Raw genomic sequence first — 21159 nt, 5'->3', positions numbered from 1 at the left:
TCACTGACCAAACCCTCTTCATTTGAGGGCTTACAGAGGAACATCTTTCCAAGGTATGCTTTTATCAGCATTAAACAGTTTTTGGCTCTCATAATAATCACAAGGTCCAAAAAGCCGAGGGTAGAAAATTACCTTTTTCTGGGAAAAAGCACTGCTAATATTGAAATCATTAAAGCAGCCAAACTCTGTGAAGGGCATCTTTATTCCCTTTTGGCACATCACCACTACACTTCGATCAATGCAAGAGATGTCTCCATGGTTTTCTTTGTCTAAACCAGCTTTGATCAACTCAATTGCACAGATTTCTTCAGCTGCCTCTGTAGGAAGGATGTGTGTGCCAAGTTGGGTGCTGGTGGTGATCTGTCCTTATCCATTTGACCCTTATGATGAAGAAATAAGATTCGGAAATGAGATTTTTAGATGAAAAAATAACATTTAGATCCCAGGCAGTTCAGGGAAAGGACGTGACTGTGAATTGGTGCCTGTCACTGGAGCTGCTGCAGTTTATTCCAGCTGCATGAGGTACTGTGCTCTTTTGTGTGGCCACTGGCAAAATGTGGGAACTTCATCCCATTCCAAGAAGGGAGCCATAAACCAAAAGTGATGGTTAAATGGAGATGCCTCCTGCAGTCATGGGCTGAGCAGGCTGGGCCCAGTCAGGCTTTGAAGGATGGGATGGGATGGGATGGGATGGGATGGGATGGGATGGGATGGGATGGGATGTTTGAGGGGCTGCTTTTTTGGTGGGAGAAGCAGATACTGGGAAAAGGGGAGAGGGGTTTGGAAGATGGGGGAGAAGGGGAAGATTCAAAAGGCAAAGGAAAACGTCTGCTTTTGAGGCGTGAGGAGAGGAGGTTCCTCTGATGAACTGCTTTTGTTTTCAATCTGCTTCAACTCTTGATTCTTCTTTTCTCTCCCTGGTTCCTCTTCCCAGTAGGATCAGGGTGCCTCCCCACCAGCCTCTGCCTCTCACCCACCCCCAGGCAAAGCAGGGAAGAAGCAGGGAAGGACACAGGAGACAGAGAGAACTCCAGCATGCAGGGAGAGTAAACTAGGGTGTTAAACAAAACCTCTGCTCTCAGCTGGCTAATGTTTCAAAGGAAAACATTTCAAATGCTGAGGGAGATTGTGCAGTTAGCCAGTGATGCAATTACATGGCTGTAAGCTGTAGAAACTCTTTTCAATGTGGCACATATTAAACCTTTCAGAGGTAGTGCTTTGATTTTTAATTTTACGCTGTTGGCAGGCAATCAGGGTCTTTAATAGTATGGGGGCCAGAGGGAAAATGTTTCAAAACAGCAAGGATCTTATCATAGTGTGCAATTAATGAATAATTATTAAAACCCAGAAATAGCTGGAAGAACAGGCAAGAGCTCGTGATGCAATTCTCTGGTTTCAGGCCTATAATGAAATCTCAAGAGGGGAAAGTATGATATGCAGCTTTGTGCAATTAAAGCTGGGATTTTTTTTCCACTAGTTGAAAGATCAGTCATCTTGGAAAAAATATACCTTTGACTTTTGTTTTCAAGTCATTTAATTGTCGTGGTAAAGCATTTAACATCTAATAAGCATGAAGACATTCTTCTGGTAAATCATGGCTTTTTGGGGTTCTTTTTTTAAAATAATAAGAGTTAGATTATTTATTTTTAAAAAAATGTTTAGAAAAAGTCTGTCAGCAGAGTTTGGATGTGTTAACCATGGGAAAGGACTGCAGCAGTGCTTTCCCATTGCTATGTCTGGTGATTTTGTCCAGGAAGACATCATAGTTGGTAAGGAAAGGCCTTGTTCCTGTGGATATCCAGGTCTGTTTGATGCTCTGCCACAGGATAGTGGTTTCTCTGTGTGTTGGGGAAATTTCTGTACACCCGTGGTGCCTTTCTCTTCCCAATCTATTAAAAAAAGAAAAAAAAGAGCAAGAAAAAGTGCCTGCTGAAGTCTCTCATGCAGCCCTCTGTGCAGGCATCCTGTTTTTGGGTTGATGGAAGAGCTCTTTAAAAAAACCCTTATGACTTAACCAAAATATTAAACTCCTCCACCAAGGAGGCCTTTGGAAGGACCATCTGTGACCTTTAGATTCAAGGCTTTATGTTTTCTATTTTTTTATTTATTTATTTTTTAATGTCTGTGTGTTATCACTGGTCTTATTTTCCTAAGGAAAAGTGAAATTATTGTTTGCATTTTCACTTGGAAAGAATAGGACCTTCCTGCTTGGAAGTGGGAACAACTGATTTGCTTTCAAAGCTGCATAACAAATCTAATAATTAAAGGTATAACAGTCCTGTTTTGTCACTGAAATCCATTAGTCTGTGACACAGTCAGGGTGTAGCAGGAAGGCTTGGAGATGCATTTGCCTGAGCTGCCTCTTCTGCTTACAGAACCCCATTTTATCACTGCTGTTTCATTATATATGAACTAAACACAGAAAAAAAGTTGTTTACAACTATCAGGCACTTCTCCATGCAGTAGTAAGAGAGATTTTTCATTAGCTTCACGATAGAACAACTTAGATTTTGTATGTGTGTGTTCCTTGGCTGCTACTACTTTGTGTACATCTCTCTGGTGTCACCCCTGATGTACTGGCACACCACAGGGGTGTAAGGTGTTACTACACCCTCCTCTATCACTATGCTCTAGTGCATGACTGGTATTGACAAAAACAAACTGTGAACTGCTTGGATCTGCATGGAATGAGGGAAAAAAAAAAGATTCCTTGGAAAGCTTTCTGGCTTGAGCACACTTTTGCATATTTATTTAGCAACTTTTGATTGCCACGGAGCATGGAAGCTCTAAAGAACATCATGAGCTAGAAAGTGCTTTGAGAAACAATTAGATTTTCCAGACCCATTGCACTGAAAACCAGTGGCAGGCTGGTGGGGAGGATGCCAGATTGGCTGGTGGGGGCAAGCAAAGCCCAGAGTGAAGGAGCATAAATGAGCTGTGGCATTTTCTTGAAACTTCTAGGAAACAGAAGTCAATCTTCACTACTGAGCCTGGTTTCTCTGTGCTGGTGTTTTGTTTTCTGGCCTCAGGGTTTTTTCTGTTTTTCTTTTCTCCCAACTAAGATGCCCCCTCATTGCTCCAGGGCATCAGAAACCTGGTGTAAATGTAAACTCTGAGAGAGGCTCCCCAGAGCTGGCCTGGGACTTCCCAAAGAGAGGTGAGAGGGGGCATCCTCGCTGAGTTTTGGCAGCAGTGCAGGGACAACTGTAAGCAGTAGAAAATGGCTCTGTTTTGGCAGAGATTTTGGTGTCCCTGATGGTTCCCAGGCAGGGCAGGTGGGTACAGGAGTGTCCCAGCCAGCATCGAGTGCCACGGTACCAACCAGGAGCAGTGTCACACCATCACACTGGTTTTGGGGATGGTCCCCACAGCTTTTGTCCCAGCTGCCCATCAGCCTGGGGAAGCCCTTTGGGCCTTGCTGCCAGCTCTCAGCAGCCCAGGAGGGTGGAGGCATTGCCCTTCTCAGGGTGTTTGTCTCAGGTCTGAGGGGTACCCGCAGCTCTTGGAATTTTTCTTTACTGCAAAGCTTGCTTCTTGCCCGTGAAAAGCAGGTTGCTGGTGTTCATTTGCTCCTGAAAGGCCTTCTGGAGGCAGTAGCTTTTTACTTTCTTCTCCCTTAAAAGCCTCGTGGCACAGTGTGCACCCATGGAGTTCATTACGGTGTCGTAACTGGCTTCAGCTCCTGTCATTAATTGATAATCTTGCCGGATCTGCTCTAATGCAGTGCCAGCTCAGCAACCTCTGAGGAACTCTTGGGTAAAGTGCTCTCCATTTTGAGACCATTGCTGGCAGTTTATCACTTGATTTATCTACTATTTCCAGGTGTGGAACTAAAAGTAAACTGTCATTGTAAATCACCAATTTGAGCAGAGTGAGGGAGCAGCACACAGTTTGCATATTTCAATACCACTTAATTAGAAAAAAAAAAAAATCCCTTGCTCTGTGCAAACGTGCAATGCAAATCTTTTCTCCTAATGCTTGAGATGAGTAAAATGTCCTTTTGAGTCCCACATGTCTAATGCTGCTGCACATCTTGTTACAACAGACTTTTAATTTTACCCCTGGAGCCAGATTGGGAAGCAGCTTTCTTTAAAGCCCAACTCAGTTTGTATCTCAGTCTGGGGAACAGTCCCTGCCTGCTGCTGGCACATGAACCCATGCTGACACCTCTTAACTCAGCCTCGAGCCTGCTGACCTTATTTACTTTTTATTTTCTTTTTAATTAAAAAAGCCTTTTGTGCTTGCTAATTGTGTAGCTGCCATTTTACATTTCAGCAGCCCTCGATGAGACTGAGCTATGTGTCTTCCCTAAAGGTGTTCTCCTCTGAATGTTGTTCAAAATCAGCTGCCAACTGCAAATTGTGCTTTTGCATGACTAGACCTCTACCAGCCCCTTATTTCCTTGCGGCCACCTACACAGAAAACAGAATCATTTACTGGATCAGTGGGAATAATATTTTCTTGTGGCACCCTGCTTCTTAAAAATAAGTGATTCTTGATACAATCACTGCCTCCACCCTCCTCTCTGACCACCCCCCTCTCCACCTTCCCCTCTCTCCCTTTCTCCCCCTCTCCCATTACCCTCTGAGCTCTTGCTGTGCTGCTGGATGTCTGCACCACCAACATCTGCATCTTTTCCCTCCCTCTTCTCTTCGTCTTGCAGGATGAATTGCTCCACCAAGCTCATTAATTTTGATCTGCAATCATTTAGCTTATGGCACTGCACAAACCAAACACCCACTTTCTTTTTAGGCTGGGTTGCTGGTCCCGGAGTATCTTTGGAACCAAGAGGTTTGTGAGGTTCCAGGTGTACCCAAATGTGGATTAAAAATTGAAGCCAGAAGTGACAACATCCCTTTTAAAAAACATTTCTATTCCTGTTTTTTTTTTTAATCTTTGAGCCCTTGCAAGTTCCAGTTACTATCTAAACACAAACTTAAAAACCCACAATCCCCTTATAAAACGAAATATCCTGCTTTAGAAAAATGAGGAAACAAACAATTATCCCATCTTTTGATTTATTGGTGTGATTTTTTTTTTGTTGTTTTCTTTCCAAAGGTGATTTCTAACTGGCTTTTCTATTGTGGCTAAAAATGTGGTATCTCTTTTAAGATTTTCTTGTTCAGATCAATTTGGAAAATTTTCATTTAGTTTCAAAGTGGTTCATTTTGTTGAGGCTTCATTTTGTTCAGGCTAGCAACTTGAGAGGTTTCCTGTAGCTTAGAGTAGATTGCTTTTGAATTGGTACATCATTCAGTCATGAATTGTTTCTTTAGTATATGAGCAGCTGAGTAGAGTTTTTATTACAAATATGAGTTTGAGTGTAGAACAATCACTATTCTGGCTGAACAAAGAATGTAAAATTAAGCACAGCTCTTCACAGTACATTGTGAAGCTTTTCTACAGTGTGTGTACTGGGGTTTTTTTTTAATTATTAAGTAAAAAGCTCCTGTAGGGCGTGGTGATATGATTGACTGTGCATCGAATTTAAAAAGTAATACAGTAATACTGTAGGAATATGGTTACACTAGTAAGAACTGAAACTGTTTTCCTGTTAGCCATAGATAAAAGTAAATTTTGCTCTGTGTGATCAGCTGCTAATTAAATAGCTTTTCAGCTGCATCCAGCATCTGATCCTTTTGTGATGGTCTGAGTGAGTGGAACAGGATTTCTGCAATCACTGAGGTAATGAGGTGGCCTGGGGTAGCAGAGCAAGTGCAATCCCACTGTTGTGCTCCAGCCTTTTAAAATATGGTTTTTCCTCTGTGCTGTTTCTTGTTGTTTACCAGTGTACATGATTGCTTTTACCTACCTGGAATTAGTTTCTCCCTCTGCAGGATATTTTTTTTTTTTGTCTGATAAAGTTAACTTGGGTAGATGGAAAACATTAGTAAAAGAAAGTCTGTTTTTTGAAGATGCTGTGTCTGGATGTAGGGACATTCTGTAGATGGAAGATTCTTGCATCAGATCAGTGTTTGCTCAGTGGGTGACAGTGATTTTGAGGACCTTGCACGTTCCAGCTGTCCTGATAAAGAGATGGAGGATCCCATCAGTGCCCAAAGCAGATCTCCTGCTGTGTTTTGCTGTAATAGACTTTGCAGGTGCAGTCACCTGCAATGATTTTCCCTGAGGTTTGTAAGGGCAGCCCACTGCCTGCAGCACAGCTTTACTGTAGCACCAGCTCTGGGCTTTGGCTCTCTGACTTAAAGGAGGTAAGAGTCCATTTTTTGCTCTGATATCTTAGGAGAAAGCTGTATTTTGCTACATGACTTACTAGTTACAGAAGTTTATTACCATGGGAGGAGGTGATTTGGACTTTTTTTTTTGTTTTAATCACTTAATCTTGAATATTTTAAGAAAAATTAACTCTACTAGTTCTTGGGAGCTAGAATTTCAGTCCTTACGAGCTGAAAACTCTACAAAGCTCAAGAAGGTATTTAGGTATCTAAAAATCTCTTTTCCCAAGATGTCTTGATCAATAGGCCTCAGTAGGAAAACTTATTTCAAAGTAAGAGGAAAAGAGGATGAGGAATGAAAGTCTAGTGGATATAACTAAGTTAAAAGGGGCAGAGCAGCTGTGTAATTACACAGTAATGTCAGAAGCAATAGGTTTATCTATTTCTGTCATGGTACAGGTCAAACTGTTCCATGTTCAGCAGCTGAACTTTAGGTGCTGTATAAATGCACAGGAAAGTTTCCAAATGCTTTATGACTGCCCTCTCAGTTGCTGTGAATGCTGATATTTAGTGATTTTCTTTCTCATAATCATATATTCACTATATGTGAAAGGGTTATAGGAGAAGTCTTCCCCCCATCATTATTGTCCTGTGTGCCCAAAGGTGGAGCCAGGTGTACAAGACTGGAAGAAGAAATTTTTGTAATTTACAGTAGGGTACATTTAGTCCTTGCTCAAATCTCCCACATTTTCACCGTGCTCCCAAACCCACCATATTTATCACCAGATTCCAAAATTTACATTAAAAATGGCTTAATTGAATTAAATGCATTGCTACATCTTTATTCCTCTTTGTTTAGAGGATTCCCTCTCAAAAGCACTGTCTTGTTCTCTAGTTTCTTCATAGGAAGAGAAAAAGCTGTTGGGTAGCTGGAGCTTTGGCTTAATTAGTTTTCCCAGGTCTGCAGTAATATCTTATAGTTCTTAGTGTTTCTTGGAAAGGTGCTACAAGTGATAGAGGAGCTGCATGCTCCAATCCCACCTGGAATACTCTACTTAGCTGTGACTTCACCTTGAGAAAATAAAAGAGAGTTAAAAGGCCAGAAAAAATGCACCCTGTACAGCTTGGATTAAAAAAGGAGCATCCACTGTTTTTTTCACAAAGTTAAAAATCATTATGAGGGGTTTGACTTTAAATAAATTACCTGTAACAAAATGAGGTGACATCTTCTACTAATACTGAGGTACAAGACTTATGTTGTGCTTGTGGAGGAGAGGAAGAAGCACTGCCTGATGTTTGCTGAGAGCTATTGCTGTGTGCCAACCAGCTCAGACATTTTCCAAGTCCCCAGCAGCTCTCTGAAGGCAAAGTGCAAATAGCAGAGCCCAGGCACAAGGCTCCCAATCCAAACTGTGCCTGCACTCCTGCAAATCCATGTTCAGGTGTTTATTTGAATGTCATTTCACAGAGCACATATTCACCTTCTCACCTGAGATGGGCAGACTTGGAGTCTCCCAGACTCTGAATTAGGCTGCTGACAAGGTTGTGGCAGGGGGGAGGAGGACTCTTTATCTTGATATATATTCCTTGAAAAGGTTTGAGAAAGGGAGGTTTTGACATGTTTGCACTCATTATGAATCTCTGGGCAGCTCTGAAGTGTAAATAAAGGGAGATTCAGGTGTTAGCAGAGAAGAGACTTTGCTGAAATGGAAATACTACTGCTCCTTCAATGCCCTTCTGAGCAAGAAGCTGCAAACAAGTTGGGTTTGGCCAGAACAATTTCCTTAATGTGATTTTTGAGCAGCTTCACTACTACCCAAGACTCTGATCCAAACTGTCAAAGGTTAAGCCCAGTTTAAACCTTGCTGTGGAGTAGATACTTATGGTTCTCCCATTAACATGAAAACCAGGCAGGAATAGCACAGATTTCTTACTGTTTCTTGGAAGAAATAGAGCCAGACTAGAATTTGGCTTTCATTCACCTGCAAGGTGGGGATTGCTGTGGCTGTGCTGGGGGGGCTGAATCCAAGATTCTCCTCTCCTCACCCTTTCCAAAAAATAATTCCTGTTGCCCTGAAATACCTCATTTCATTTCTCACAACACTGTTTCCAGGCCAGAAAGCCTTCCTCGCTCTCTGTGTAGATTATGATCTTCCTTAAACCTTACAACAAATTGGTTCTGAAGATGTATGAAACTTCAGCTTCCATTTTGCCTGCATTTGTTTAATGTTTTCTCCCAGAGAGGAAAATGCTCAGAGCAGTTCCAGGCTCTCTGTTGCCAGGAGGAGCAGGCTGGCAGTGTCTTTAAAATGTGAGTCCTTCAGACAACCCTTCACCTGCCCATGCTAAGCTTGTAGTAGGTAAAAACAAATATTTGTATAGGTGATTTTATTTTAGGATTAGGTCCTGGGGACTAGTGGCTCCCATGTGCTGGTTTGGGGTGGGACCTGTTTGAGCCCCCTTCCCACCCACTCCCAGTCTCTTACACCACATTGTACCCTGCAGCATCACCTGCCTGGCCTTCAGCAGAAACAAAGATACCTGATACCTGCTGATGGAGACAGGCTCACCCACACCAGAAAATACAGACAGCTCTGTGCTACAACAGCAGAGGTGCAGAGGCAAGGCAAGCACAGGGGGGATTAACTCCAGAAATATTCTGAGGGGGCTCACAAAACTCTTGTGGCCAGGTTGTAAATCAGGGTGGTAGAAGAAACAAAAGGTTTGACCCAATGTAGCTCAACCTCTTTTTCCTCCCACCAAGGGAAACTGAGGCACCTGTATCTTACTGGAGTGACAGTCACCTTCCTCAGGGACAAAGAACAGAATTGGCCCTCAATCCCAAAGCTCAGCCACTGAGGTGCCAATCTCCATCCCACTGCTCCTACATCTGCTACCTCGGTGCATTTCTGCTATTCCCTTCCCTGGATCCTGCTTCCTCCTGTAGGTTCTGGTGCAGAATTTGGATAACTGCTTGTAATTTTTATAGCAATTTTTCTTTGGTTTCTCTTTTTGCTCAGGCTACTGACCATAAACTCCAATTGCATTTTTTTTTTAAAGCAGCTGGCATGCATGATCTTGCTACCATTTGTGCATCAGTAGTTCCAAATTTGCTACAGAATCAGCAAGTTTCCTTCATTTGAGGTTTTTTGTACAAAAGTCTGACTTGGAGATTGATAATATCTTTCTTATTTAGGAAGAGCTTTGCTGATTCCCCTATGGTAATCAGTTCCACATAATGTTTTGCTCCAGTTTGTGTTTCTAGAGGAGCTCATAAGTATTTTATGTTATCTGCTGAGCTAATATATTGTCTTTCTGTATTTGTATTCTGCAGTTGATTGTTCAATGATTTCTCTTGTTGAATTGCAATATATGAGCTCTTTAATGTTGCAACGACTGACTTTGTAATGTAAAAACAAAAAACCTCTCAATTCCAAATTGTATTTGCTAGTTAGAATGCAGAATTTAAATGAGATTTATGTGGAAGATGTATTTTCTCCATTGTTTTGCCAATAGAGAAAGAAAACAATTCTTCACTCTTTCTAAGAGAAAAATCAAAGCAACCTTGGTAAGAATTTGTTTTGCAAGAAAGAAGCATCAAGAAAAACCAAGCCTGTTCCCTTCTCCATATTTGTGACCAAATTAGTGTTTTTTAAAAATAGTTTCTTAATGCAGAAATAACAGTTTCCAATAAGCATATCTTTTCTGACAGCAGGAATGTTAAAATTTCTAAAAAACAGTAATTTTAAAATATTTATTTTCCCATGCTGTGTCTCCTGGTGCTGAGTGTAGGCACATTGCCACAATAGTCTTGATCTTCTTTTTGCCAAATTAGCCCTGATTTAAAATATCTTTGATGTTTTTACTGGTGAATTGTTGTTGTGAAGAGAAAGGAATGACTCAAGAGTAGATGCTGGATTTTGTAGCTTTTATTGATAAATTGGATGAGGTGGGCACCTGTGTGAAACAGCCAACCACTGCCTCAAATGCCAGGTTGGTATTTACTGTGAGGTGTAATGATTTCATGGCTGTTTACCCACCTCTGGGAGGGAAAGCACCAAAGAGAACAGAGGAGAATATGAAATTCTGCTATTTGCTTTTCTCCCTCGTGGCAGCCTTGGCTGTGACCACCTTGCTTGGTCCCCAGGAGAGCCCTGGGGGTGCTGGCACAGTGATCTGATGGGCTTGCCATGTCCCAGCACCCCTTTGGAAACAGTTATCCACTTACAGCATCACAGACTAAACCATCATTTCTGTGTAAAGCTGTGCACATTTAAGATTGAATTATAGCTGGATGATGAGGGACATGAGGATTAAGTTTGAGATGGGAACATTAAAGCCAAAGAGCAAGATAAACTTGTATTTGAAGTACAACTTTTAACATAATGAAGAGAAGAAATAAATGACCCTTAAAGGCAGGAACTTCCAGGGGGAAGATTTTCAAAGGTGCTGCTTTCACTGAAGTGCCTGTAAATGTGTTACTTCCTCAATAATTTTAAGTATGTGGTGGTTTGACCCTGGCTGGACAGCAGGTGCACACCAAAGCTGCTCTGTCACTCCTCTCCTTAGCTGGACACAGAGACAAAATATAACAGGAGGCTCATGGGGAAGGGCAGGGAGGCTGCTCAGCAGTTACCATCATGGGTAACACAGACTCAGAGAAAATAAATTCAATTATTACCAATCAAATGAGAGTAGGATAATGAGAAATAAACCCCAGATATTAAAACACCTTCCTTCCCCACTCCTCCCTCCTTTCTTCACAGCCTTGATCTCAGTCTCAATTCCCTTTACCTCTTTCCTCACAGCAGCACAGGGATTCATCCCACATTGCTTCTGCTTCTTCCTTCTCATGGGCAGGACTCCACACTCTTCCCGTGTTTCAGCGTGGGGTACCTCCCACAGGAGACAATCTTCCACAAACTTCTCCACTGCTGAGTCCTTCCCACAGGCTCCAGTTCTGCAAAAACTGCTCCCTCCAGCACAGGTCTCTTCCCCAGAGTGCAGTCCTCCAGGAAGGGGCTACTCTGATGTGGGACATCCATGGGGTCACAAGTCTTGCCAGAAAACCTACTCCAGTGTGGGATCCCCTCTCCACAGGTCCTGCTAGGAGCCTGAGGCAGTACGTTTTGGACTGCAACAGGAGCCTGCTCCAGCACATGCTTCCCATGGGGTCTCTGTCTCCTTCAGCCTCTGTTCCAGTGTGGGCTCCTCCAGAGGCTCCCATGAGCTGTCTGCTCCACCATTAACTTCCAGGAGCCACGGGTGGATTATCTGCTCCGTGGGCTGCAGGGGCACAGCCTGCAGAGCTGTTTCACATGTTCTCACTCCTCTCTCCAGCTGCAGTTGTGCAGGGTTTTTTTCTTTCCCCCTTCATAAAAAAGTTCTCAGCCTTGTCCAGGGGTTGGGCTGATTTGGAGTCAGGTGGCAGTGGCTCTGTCAGACATGGGGGATGCTTCAAGCAGCTTCTGACAGAAGGCAGCCCTTGCCCCCCTTCTCCCACCCCAAAACCTTGCCATGCAAACCCAGTACAAGGTACTCAGGTGACTGGGATTTCCCCTGGTAAGGTGTTGACCATGAATGGTTTTTAAAAGCATATCATGACTTTAACCACTGATCTGCAAAAAGGCTGCTCGTGTTATGCATGATAGTTATGCCATGAAACTTCCTGGAGTATTTTTAGCTTTTTCTAGTGTTTGCAGTGTGAAATGGCAGTATTTAAAAATATTTGAGAAGCAAAACGTGACCCTTCTAAGAACTGAAGATAATTGCCAGGTGCTTTAAATTGCTAAGAAGTAAAACTGCTAAGCTTGTGTCCTCACTAATTATCTCATGCATATCCACCCTGGCAACTTCTGATGGATTTGGGATCACTCTGCCTAATGGCTGAGGGCTGTTAAGTAACAGTGCAAAGCAAAATGAGCTCATTCCTCTTAAGAGCTCTGTTTGCCATTGCTTGAGAAGTGTGTGATGGGGTCCCCAGGAGCTGGGATGTTTTAATGCTGCAGAGTCAGGAAAGATTTTAGTGCAGTGCCCTGTAAGTCCCAGCTGGATGGATCAATGTTACACAGACCTGAAACTTTTGTTCAGCTCCTTGTAAATCTCTCAAAATCTCCTTGTTTAACAGGAATGTTTCTCAAGCTGACATGAAGTCTGTCAGTTGCAGGGGACTTAACTGCAATGGAGACTGAAGCATCATCACTTTGCAAACAAGTGCAGGTATTTTTCTGGGTGGGCTCCTTCAGCATTAGTTTCTATTAGAAATTGGGGTGCTGGAAACACAAAATTTGCCTCAGCATTTGCCACCACAGAGCTGACACAAGATTGCTGTGCTGCCTCTAGCCTAGAGCAGCTCTTTGTTGCCAGTCATAGAATCATGGTAGGTTTTGGAAGGGACTTCAAAAGACCCTTGAATCCAACCACCTAGCCAGTCAAGAAGCAATGCATGGAGCAGAGCAGGGAGGATCTGGACTGAGCAAACTGTTGGGTGATGCAGGGGTTTCAGCTGGAAGAGCTGTGGCTGTGCTGTTGTTCTGCTGTGGCATTGATTTGACCCAATGACACAACACTGTGCCCAAACCTCTGATGAGCCAATTTGGTCTCAGTGATCTTGTAGCACTCCCAAGGGTATTTGAGAGGAGGAAAATGTAGCCCAGTCCAAGTGAGAAGATGAACACTTCAAATTCCGCTAACATCTTCTGGGTCTTTCTGATGATTCACTGGCATGTAGTCACCTGTGAAATGAAGTATCAAGAGCAGCTGCAGACGGTTTGCTGATGCCAAGGGTGGTCAACACTTAATTCTTCTCAGCAGGGCTGACAAGTCATGATCTATGGAAGCCTTTAAAAAGAAAAAGCCAAATTCTGTGCTGCCCCACACTTGAACACGTTGCTGTTCTGAGAGAGTGGCTGTGTGTGTGGAGAATGCAAGAATCCTTTTGCTTTTGTGAGTTAGCAAGACCATTCATGGTGTCTTTAGCTGGAAGAAAGGAGACTTTATGTGCAATAGAACATATTTATTAAAACCTTGCAGGTTTGGGTCATTTATTGCACCAAGAGGCAAACTGGTTCTTCCAAGTGCCCTTCATTTATCTCTACACTTTTTGGGACAGCTCTGTCCTATCACCCCACTGTGCTCACTGATGAGGTGCAGCCTCATTGCACGGCACCCTTGAGGCCAGGAGGAGCATCATGAGCACTCATGGACCCAAACCTCTTTGCAGGCTATTGGAATTGCAAGTCCATTGTTTTGTTTTTTATTTTTTTTTAATTGCTGGAAGCTGTTGACAGGATCAGATGTAGGTGGAGCTGGTTTTCAAATGTTTGTCACAGGCCATATGCTTAATCCTTCCAGTGGTATTTACAAAGATAACTTTTATGACTGACTTCTGTTCCATCCAAACACATCCTGAGGAGAGCTGTGGTGTGTTTGCCAGAGCCTCTGTGAGCACTTGGAGATTTGCCTGCTCATGCAGGTGACAAAAATATTCTTGCTGCCTCCTTTGTCCTCGTTATCCCTGCAGAACCAGCACAGGCGGGAGCAATGCTGGATTTATCTCAATTTTTCTTTGCCAGTGGAAGCCCCGTGTGTGCAGGCTGCACAGGGGGGGCTTCTGCAGCCCAAAAAGCAGTGAGCTGCTGATGTGCAGCCATGGGGAAACTCCTCCTCTCTGCAGAGGCTGCACACTTAGCAGCCACCCCAGGGCCCCTCTCAGATCCCACTGTGAGCCGTGGCTGGGAGAGCTACACTGGCTGTGTCTTCTCCCTGTAGCCACTGCCTGGGCAGGGATAGTTACTGATTGCCTCCCTCCTGCCAGAGAAGAGAGTTCTTGAAAGGCAAATCTCTGGTTCTGAAAGTTGAAGGTAAGAGGAATGGAGCTGTTGAATAATTTGAGCTTCTACAAAATGTGTGTAGAAATGCAGCTATCGACTTGTTTGTGAATATCAAAACTTATTGTCCCCTGAACTAAATATTGACACAGACAAAGCAGTATCAATATTTATCTCTCGGGTTAATACATTTTTATATTCACCTCAACATACATCAATATGTGCTTATCATTACTGTAGTGTTTGTCCTTCAGCAGAAGGAACTTGCATGTGGGTGAGGAGGAAAAGGGGGGTTTACATTATTACTCTTTTTCCATTTTAAAGTTCATCAGGTGCTTTACCCTGGCCATGGAGCACACTGCAGCCCTTGTTCCAGCCAGCCCCCTGTTGATGGTTATGATACTGAATGCAGGATTGAGTGATTGATTTTTGGGGAAATGTGAATTTACCTGTCACTAGTGAAAGGGACAGCAAATCCACCACTTCTTCTTTTAAAGACCAATTGCTCGGGGGTGCTTCCTGTGGGAACTCAGTAAGTAAAAAAAGGAATGGAGGCAGAGCCTGGGGTGCAGGACTAATGGACAAGACTTTGATCAGAGTTCAGCTGTGGATCTAAGAACTGATGCTGTGAATGCTGAACAGGGGGACACTTCCAGATCTGTGGGGCACCCAGGGGTTATCTCATGGCTGTGCTATATGAGGCACACTGTCAGCATCTGTGTGGCAGCTGGAACTTTATTTATGGGTACTCCAATACCACAAAGACAGTGGCCTATTTGGGCCTCATCTTTGGGCATTTGTTCCAAGAAACAAGTAGAGTTTGGCCACTTCACTGTGTCTGAAGGATTCTCCTTCTGATCTGTCCCATTGCCTTTTTATCCTTATTCTAGATTTTTAGCCACCAATAAGTCTGGTTTCACAGCTGGACAATGAAGGCAGGCTGCACAAAAAGGATGCAGGGATGATTGCATTGGGTGTAACAAGACTTTATTGGTATCTAGAAATATATTTTAACTCAATTTATGCTCTAGGGACCATTTATGTGGTGATCCCAGCACTGGTAGTTAGGCAGAAACACTGAGTTCCACTGAACCACTGAAAATGCTGTTCCTCTCTCAGTCTTGCTTTTAAACCTGCTGACCATAGACATGAGGGAGGTGAAGGGATGGGCAATAACCAGACAGGGAGAAGTAAAAGGTATGTTCCTTTCTCCACATGTGGTTCTGCTTATCAACAGAGAGCTGCTGCTGGGGAGAGATGGAGAGGGGTCTGAGTGAGGCAAATGTTGATCTGGGGAGTGGCTGGAACACCAGAGACTCCCCAGAAGCTGTTTAAAACCTGAAAGCTTGGATCTGAAATTCTACCCAGCTGCGGGTAGACCACAGGAGCCTCTCCAAGCTCTTGCCTGCCAGAGGAAACTCTGGTAGGGAGCTCTTAAGGCTGCAGAGCAGTGACCTCCTTGAGATGCTCCAATCTTCCTCACTTCAACTTTGCTGAGGAAGAGGAGTCTGCATTGCTGCTGCTGCCAGCAGCCCTTTGGGATCACTCTGGTTGGTTCCTTTGCTGCACTTACAAGTCAGACTGGCAGCAATGACAGTAACAGCTGTTTGTAAACTGACATTTAAATGGCAATTGTCAGCAGACAATAAGCAGAAGGTAGCTGACTTCTCACGTGCAGACAACTGCAGTGGTGGAGACGCAGAGCAGCTGCACAGGCTGGTAAACAGCACTGCATTGATCCGTGGCTGGGAAGGTCATCCCAGTGACTGAAAACTCTGGTTTCTGGCTTTTTTCTTAAAAGCTAGAAAGAGAATAAGCTAACGACTGATGTCCCTATTTCTAATGAAAAGCAAGATTTTTTTTGTGCCCTGTTTCACTTGGTTTTTCAAATCTGTTTGTAGCAGAATCAAAGGGGGAGCAAGTGGTTTCCTCATGATTAATATTGCTTTACAATAGGTACCTTAATAACGAGTGGGTACCTCTGCTGCACGGCTGCAAGACTCCAAGGCACAGGTCAGTAATGCCATGTTATGCCTTGGGATACAGTTGGGCCAAGGATACAGATGTGAAATGAACATGAAACAAGCCTCACCCTGACCCAACTGCATGGCTGCCTGCACTTGGCTCATCCCTCAGTGCCCAGGTACTGCTGTTCCGCTGACAATTGCCATTGAAATGTCAGTTCCAAGCAGATGTTGAGGACCTTTGTGCCTGTTATGAACCCACAGAAAAGCAAAGCTTCAGGTTTAAGGCTGCTCAGGCTATGAGGAGAGGCAGCAGAGCTCATCAGGCCTTGAGGGACCAGAGCGGGCTGGGTTAAGTGGCCTGGGCACAGCCACAGCCTGGGCTAATGGCCTGTGGCAGCCAAATAAAGCTGGTTGCTGGCATCTCCCCATGACAAGTACCATTTTGTAGACAATTACAAGTTTTGTGGGACAGCTGGCACAGCCAGGAGAGAGGGGAACTGTTGGACAGACTTAATTCCTCAGGTGCAGAAAAAAGATGGAAATCTATCAAGTAGAAGAACAAGGAGAATCTAGAAGGGTGGGGAAGGAAGCCCTCTCTGCTCTGCCAGACATTTGCATGTGCATCAAATCCTTCCCAATAAAGTTCATAATGAATTTAATTCAGTCCCCTATGGCCCAGAGGAATGTTCTGAGTAATAAAGTATTACTAAGGGACAGATGACTGCCAAACTCCTGCTCTGTGCCAGCAATGCATATTTATATTATTGGCACTTAAATGCTAGGTTGATTTTACTACATAAAAGATCCTTTGTCACATATTAAGAATTAATACTCTAAGATCCACTTTTGGAAAGTTACAATTACAGTTCCCGAATTTAAATCATTGTTAAATTTGTATGCTTTAAAGAGGTTTGGGGTGTTAGTTGTTTGGGTTTTTTTTCCCCAATTAAAATAGTGGCAATTACTGTTCTGGGCAGACTATTTTTTAGTTGGCTTATGGCTTAACTATTAAAAATTGTTTTATTCAAGGATCTTTTAATTCTCTTTTTTAAAATTTTTTTCCTTCTTTTTGTTACCTTGAAATATCTACCTTAATGTTAATTATAAACTCAAACACTTGCTTAAAGGTTGAGATGTATTCCCTTACACAGTCAACTAGATAACACTGATAACACTCTCCTGGCTTCTGTTGGCATGGGCTAATACACTTGTGATGATTATACCCAGTGGTTCAAACATGTGCTGAAAATTTCAAGCACCAGTGATGAAGGTGGCTGGATCACACCATTAATTTGTTTATAAACATCATTACTCCCTGAAAGATAAATCTCTGCTCTCATCTAGTGTGTCACTTCAGCACAGTAGTCAGGAAAATGGAAAAAAAAAAATAGAGCTACTAATTTTTTTTCACTTTAATAAGGAGGAGTGGAAAGTTGGGTATGAGATGAAATGTGAAGGTGAATTTCTAGCAGGCAGCAAGCTTTAGGGAAAAATGCATCTGTAGTGGTGTCCCATGCACTTCAGTTCATGTTCAAACTGATACAATGTTGTTTAAGCACCTTCTGCAGCCTGCATGGGAGTTCAAACTCACAGCAGCATCAGCTCAGTCAAAGTATTTAATGTGCAAAGGTCTGAACATAAAGCTTTTCTTCTGATGCACTTCAGTTTACTTCATACCTCCAAGTCAAGTGTGAACAGTTGGAAAAAATATTGTGAAATTGTCAGCCTGTTTATTTACATGGTGCATCTCCTCTGAATGAAGCAACATTCTTTTTTTCCCCAAAGTGTAAAAACGAACAATTACTCATCCCTGCAAAGCACCAGTTTTACAGACACCTCACCACACTCTGCAAGGGCAATAAACAGCTCTTTTCTTCATTTGCTGTGCACACAACAAAATAGTTGGCCAGAACAAATGTGTTAGGAGAACAGAAGGGGCATCTTAAGCATTTGACAGTTTCAACTAAGAAGAAAGGTCAATGGCAAAGAATTCAGATACATAAAAAAAAAAAAAAAAAAAAAAATCAGCCATCTTAAGGCAGTGCATTGGAGCTTTATAACTGAACGCACACATTGTTTGTTCTTCATAGCAGCATTCATAATTTAGGAAACTATTAATCAGCATGATGAAGTATCCTGTTTGTAACCAAGGAAAAAAAAAAAAAAACAAACCTGCATCAGAGAGCTTGTTTTCTTTTCCCTTGAAAGAGATCATCTGGTAAAATTTGACAAGGAGATTGTAGATCTGGGTTTGTAGTCTTTGGGTTTATGCTGCAGAGGGGGAAAAGCCACAGCAGAGCAGTAGCATCCTTTGGCTGCCTTCGTGTAAGCCTGACACAACTCACTGCTCAGGGCTCCTTATTTTCTGTTGGGCCATGCCAGGACCACAGTCCCTGGAGCTGTTATGCTGACAGCAGAGAAGGAAGCACTGAAGGTTGGAAAATCTGCAGGACTAATACAAACTTCAGATCAGATTTGGGTAGAGACAAACCAGCTACTGAAAAATAAAGCAAGAAGGGAGGGGAATAGTAGGGCAGCCAAGCAAAGGGGAATGGGATTGGTAGGGATGAGAGTGAGAATGTAGAGAGTGTGGCTGAGGAGATAGGGCTGGTGAAGAGCAGAAAACAGCACAGGTTTTGTCTACTCGGAGCAGCCTCCCAGGGCTTTTCATCCAGTGCCTGAAGTTTAGGATTTGCTGCTTCTCCATCCTACTGAAATCATTGTGACCTTAAGTGATTACAGAAGAAAATTACCAAAAAGACAGCTTTTATTGGGTAGCTTATTCAGCAAGATAATTTAAGTAATTATAGCTTTTATTAACACAATTACTATTTTTTTAAAAAATATGGTTTCATAACTTTTTTTTTTTTGCTTGGGGGGAAGGGTTGGTGGGAAGCACTTGGACATACTCTATTTAAACCCTAGGCAGTTTCAAAGTTATATTAAAAAATATCTTTCTTCCCTTTTCTGATGCCTTTCCCTGTAACACTCATGTCTTCCCTCCAATGAAATACCATTTTCCTAGCATGAAAAAAAGTCAGTGTGCACAATTTCAGAATTGCATTCCTACAGTGAGCTGTTCAGTGGGGGCACTCTCAGCCTGGACAGGTAAGAATTCAAACAAACATTTCTGTGCTTCCACTGAGGAAGGAAGCCAGAGCTGGGAGGAGATTACCAAATAACAACTATCTACTGGAACTGAAAAATGTGCCCCCTCAGGAGATTCTGCTGTTCTGTACCTCTGCAGCAGGGAAGCCAACCTGCAGCTTCTGCTCCCTTGAGGTGCTCACCTCAGGCACATTTCCTGTGGAGAGAAAAACAGAGGAAACAGTAAAGTGGTGGCTGCATTGTGTTCCAGAATTAATGCTTTCTGAGGGGAGCACAGAGAGGATTTTCTGTACCTGCTGTTCCATGTGAGATGTCAGCATTTCCAGCGCTTAGCTGCACCAGAAGCAGTGGCTGCCCATGAGGAGCTGAGTGCCCTTCCCTGGCTCCTGACTGGGACCAGAACCTGATCCAGTTCACCCATTGGTTCCTCAGGGCTGCTGCAGCCCCCACCGCTGCAGCCCCAGTGATCACCAGCCCACAGGGGCAGAATTTTCAGACACCCAACACATAAGTCACCCCCTTTTTAATGCCATTAGTGATGCAGCAACATGTATTTATATTTACATATAAATACAAATGGTCAGATATCACCACATTTTTAAGCATAATTTATAATCTGAAACTGCTTACACTTTCATGACTAAGACTGAGTTTTCTCATTTACATTCATCATTTAATTCCACTGGAATTTGATTTTTAAGAAAGCCCAACATATCTTAATTACCATAAAAAGATTCATACATATTTTACTTAAAAATATCTTCTTTAAGAGGAAATTTACCAAAAATAACACAAAATATATTATTATGCATATTTTCTTTTTTTTGGTAAAGTACAAACAAGAATCTGATCTCTTCTGGGTATTGCCTGATCTAATATGGCTATAGATTCTATATAGGTTTATAGTTTATTTTCTAAGTCAAGGGAAAGACATAAGAAATGTAAGAACACAAACCAAAATAAAAATGCATTCTTTCCAAAGATACAGATATCAATGAAAGAACACTCTGAATGACAATAGGTACAAAGAAACACCATCCAAGCACTATGTAGTCTTCTGTCAGAGCGTGTGCTTCAATGACCTTGCAACAGTTATTAAAAACAGACAAAAAAATGTTACTGGCAGAAAAAGCTGTCAAGCAAAACATTGAAAAATTTGTACTATTTCCTAACAAGTAAGTGCAGAATTGGTATTATTTTATGTTTTTTCTTTCCCCCATGTATGCACACTTTATTCCTCTTTCTCTTTGCAGGACTGATCGTTGCAACTCTGGCAGTCTGCTGGATGCCAAACCAGGTCCGAAGGATCATGGCTGCTGCAAAACCAAAGCAGGACTGGACTGTCTCCTATTTCAGAGCATACATCACTCTTCTTCCCATTGCTGACATCTTCTTTTACCTCAGCTCAGTGGTGAACCCCCTCCTGTACAACATCTCCTCTCGGCAGTTCCGCAGCGTGTTCCTGCAGGTCCTCTGCTGCCGCCTGACCATACAACATGCCAACAAGGAGAAGTTCCTCAGAGCCAACCTCAGCTCCAGAGCAAGAAGCAGACGGTCTCTGCAGCCGCTGCTCTTCATGTCATCGAGGCACAAGTCTTCTACAAGGGGCAGTAACAAAGTTTCCTTAAGGACTTTTCCAAAGGAGACCAAGCCTGACTGCAGTCGGCAGAAACCGGGTCTTGAACCAGCGGAGCCCAGCTCAGAAGCACAAAACAGCCTTGGTGAGCGTCGAGTGTGACTTCATAAGGCAAAGTTAATGATTAGCAATGAACTTCAAAACATGGAAATTAAAAGGACTGAGGAACCAACTACATCTTAAAAGGAGTAACGTGGATGGATTTGTTTCCAATTACACAAACAGAGCAGGAGTTCCATATCCTGATGCTGGGATTGTTAAGTGCTCACTGGAAAACTAATCTGCTAACTGAACTCATTAGCTGCCAAAAATATTGCCCACCCCCCACCCCCCTTCTCCCCACAACCACAGAACTTCCCTTGCTGTTGACAGGGATTTGGAAACAAACAGAAAATAGTTGCAGTGTCTTTGAAGAAAGGAGGAGAAAGAACAAACTGTGTCAG

At 42.9% G+C, this 21159-nt stretch overlaps 1 protein-coding gene across 1 annotated transcript in view; it reads left to right on the top strand.

The window, feature by feature from the left end:
- Positions 1-21159, top strand: part of GPR39 (G protein-coupled receptor 39) — an 83743-nt gene extending 62584 nt beyond the window's left edge. The window contains exon 2 of the mRNA XM_008494365.2: positions 20334-21159. Coding sequence (XP_008492587.2) covers positions 20334-20818 — 485 coding nt within the window. The 3' untranslated portion in view covers positions 20819-21159. The remainder of the gene's footprint in view (positions 1-20333) is intronic.

Source organism: Calypte anna, chromosome 7, assembly GCF_003957555.1.
Source record: "Calypte anna isolate BGI_N300 chromosome 7, bCalAnn1_v1.p, whole genome shotgun sequence".
Taxonomy (NCBI): Eukaryota; Metazoa; Chordata; class Aves; order Apodiformes; family Trochilidae; genus Calypte; species Calypte anna.
The sequence above is the reverse complement of the archived record's forward strand: the minus strand, read 5'-3'. Positions and strand labels throughout refer to the sequence as shown.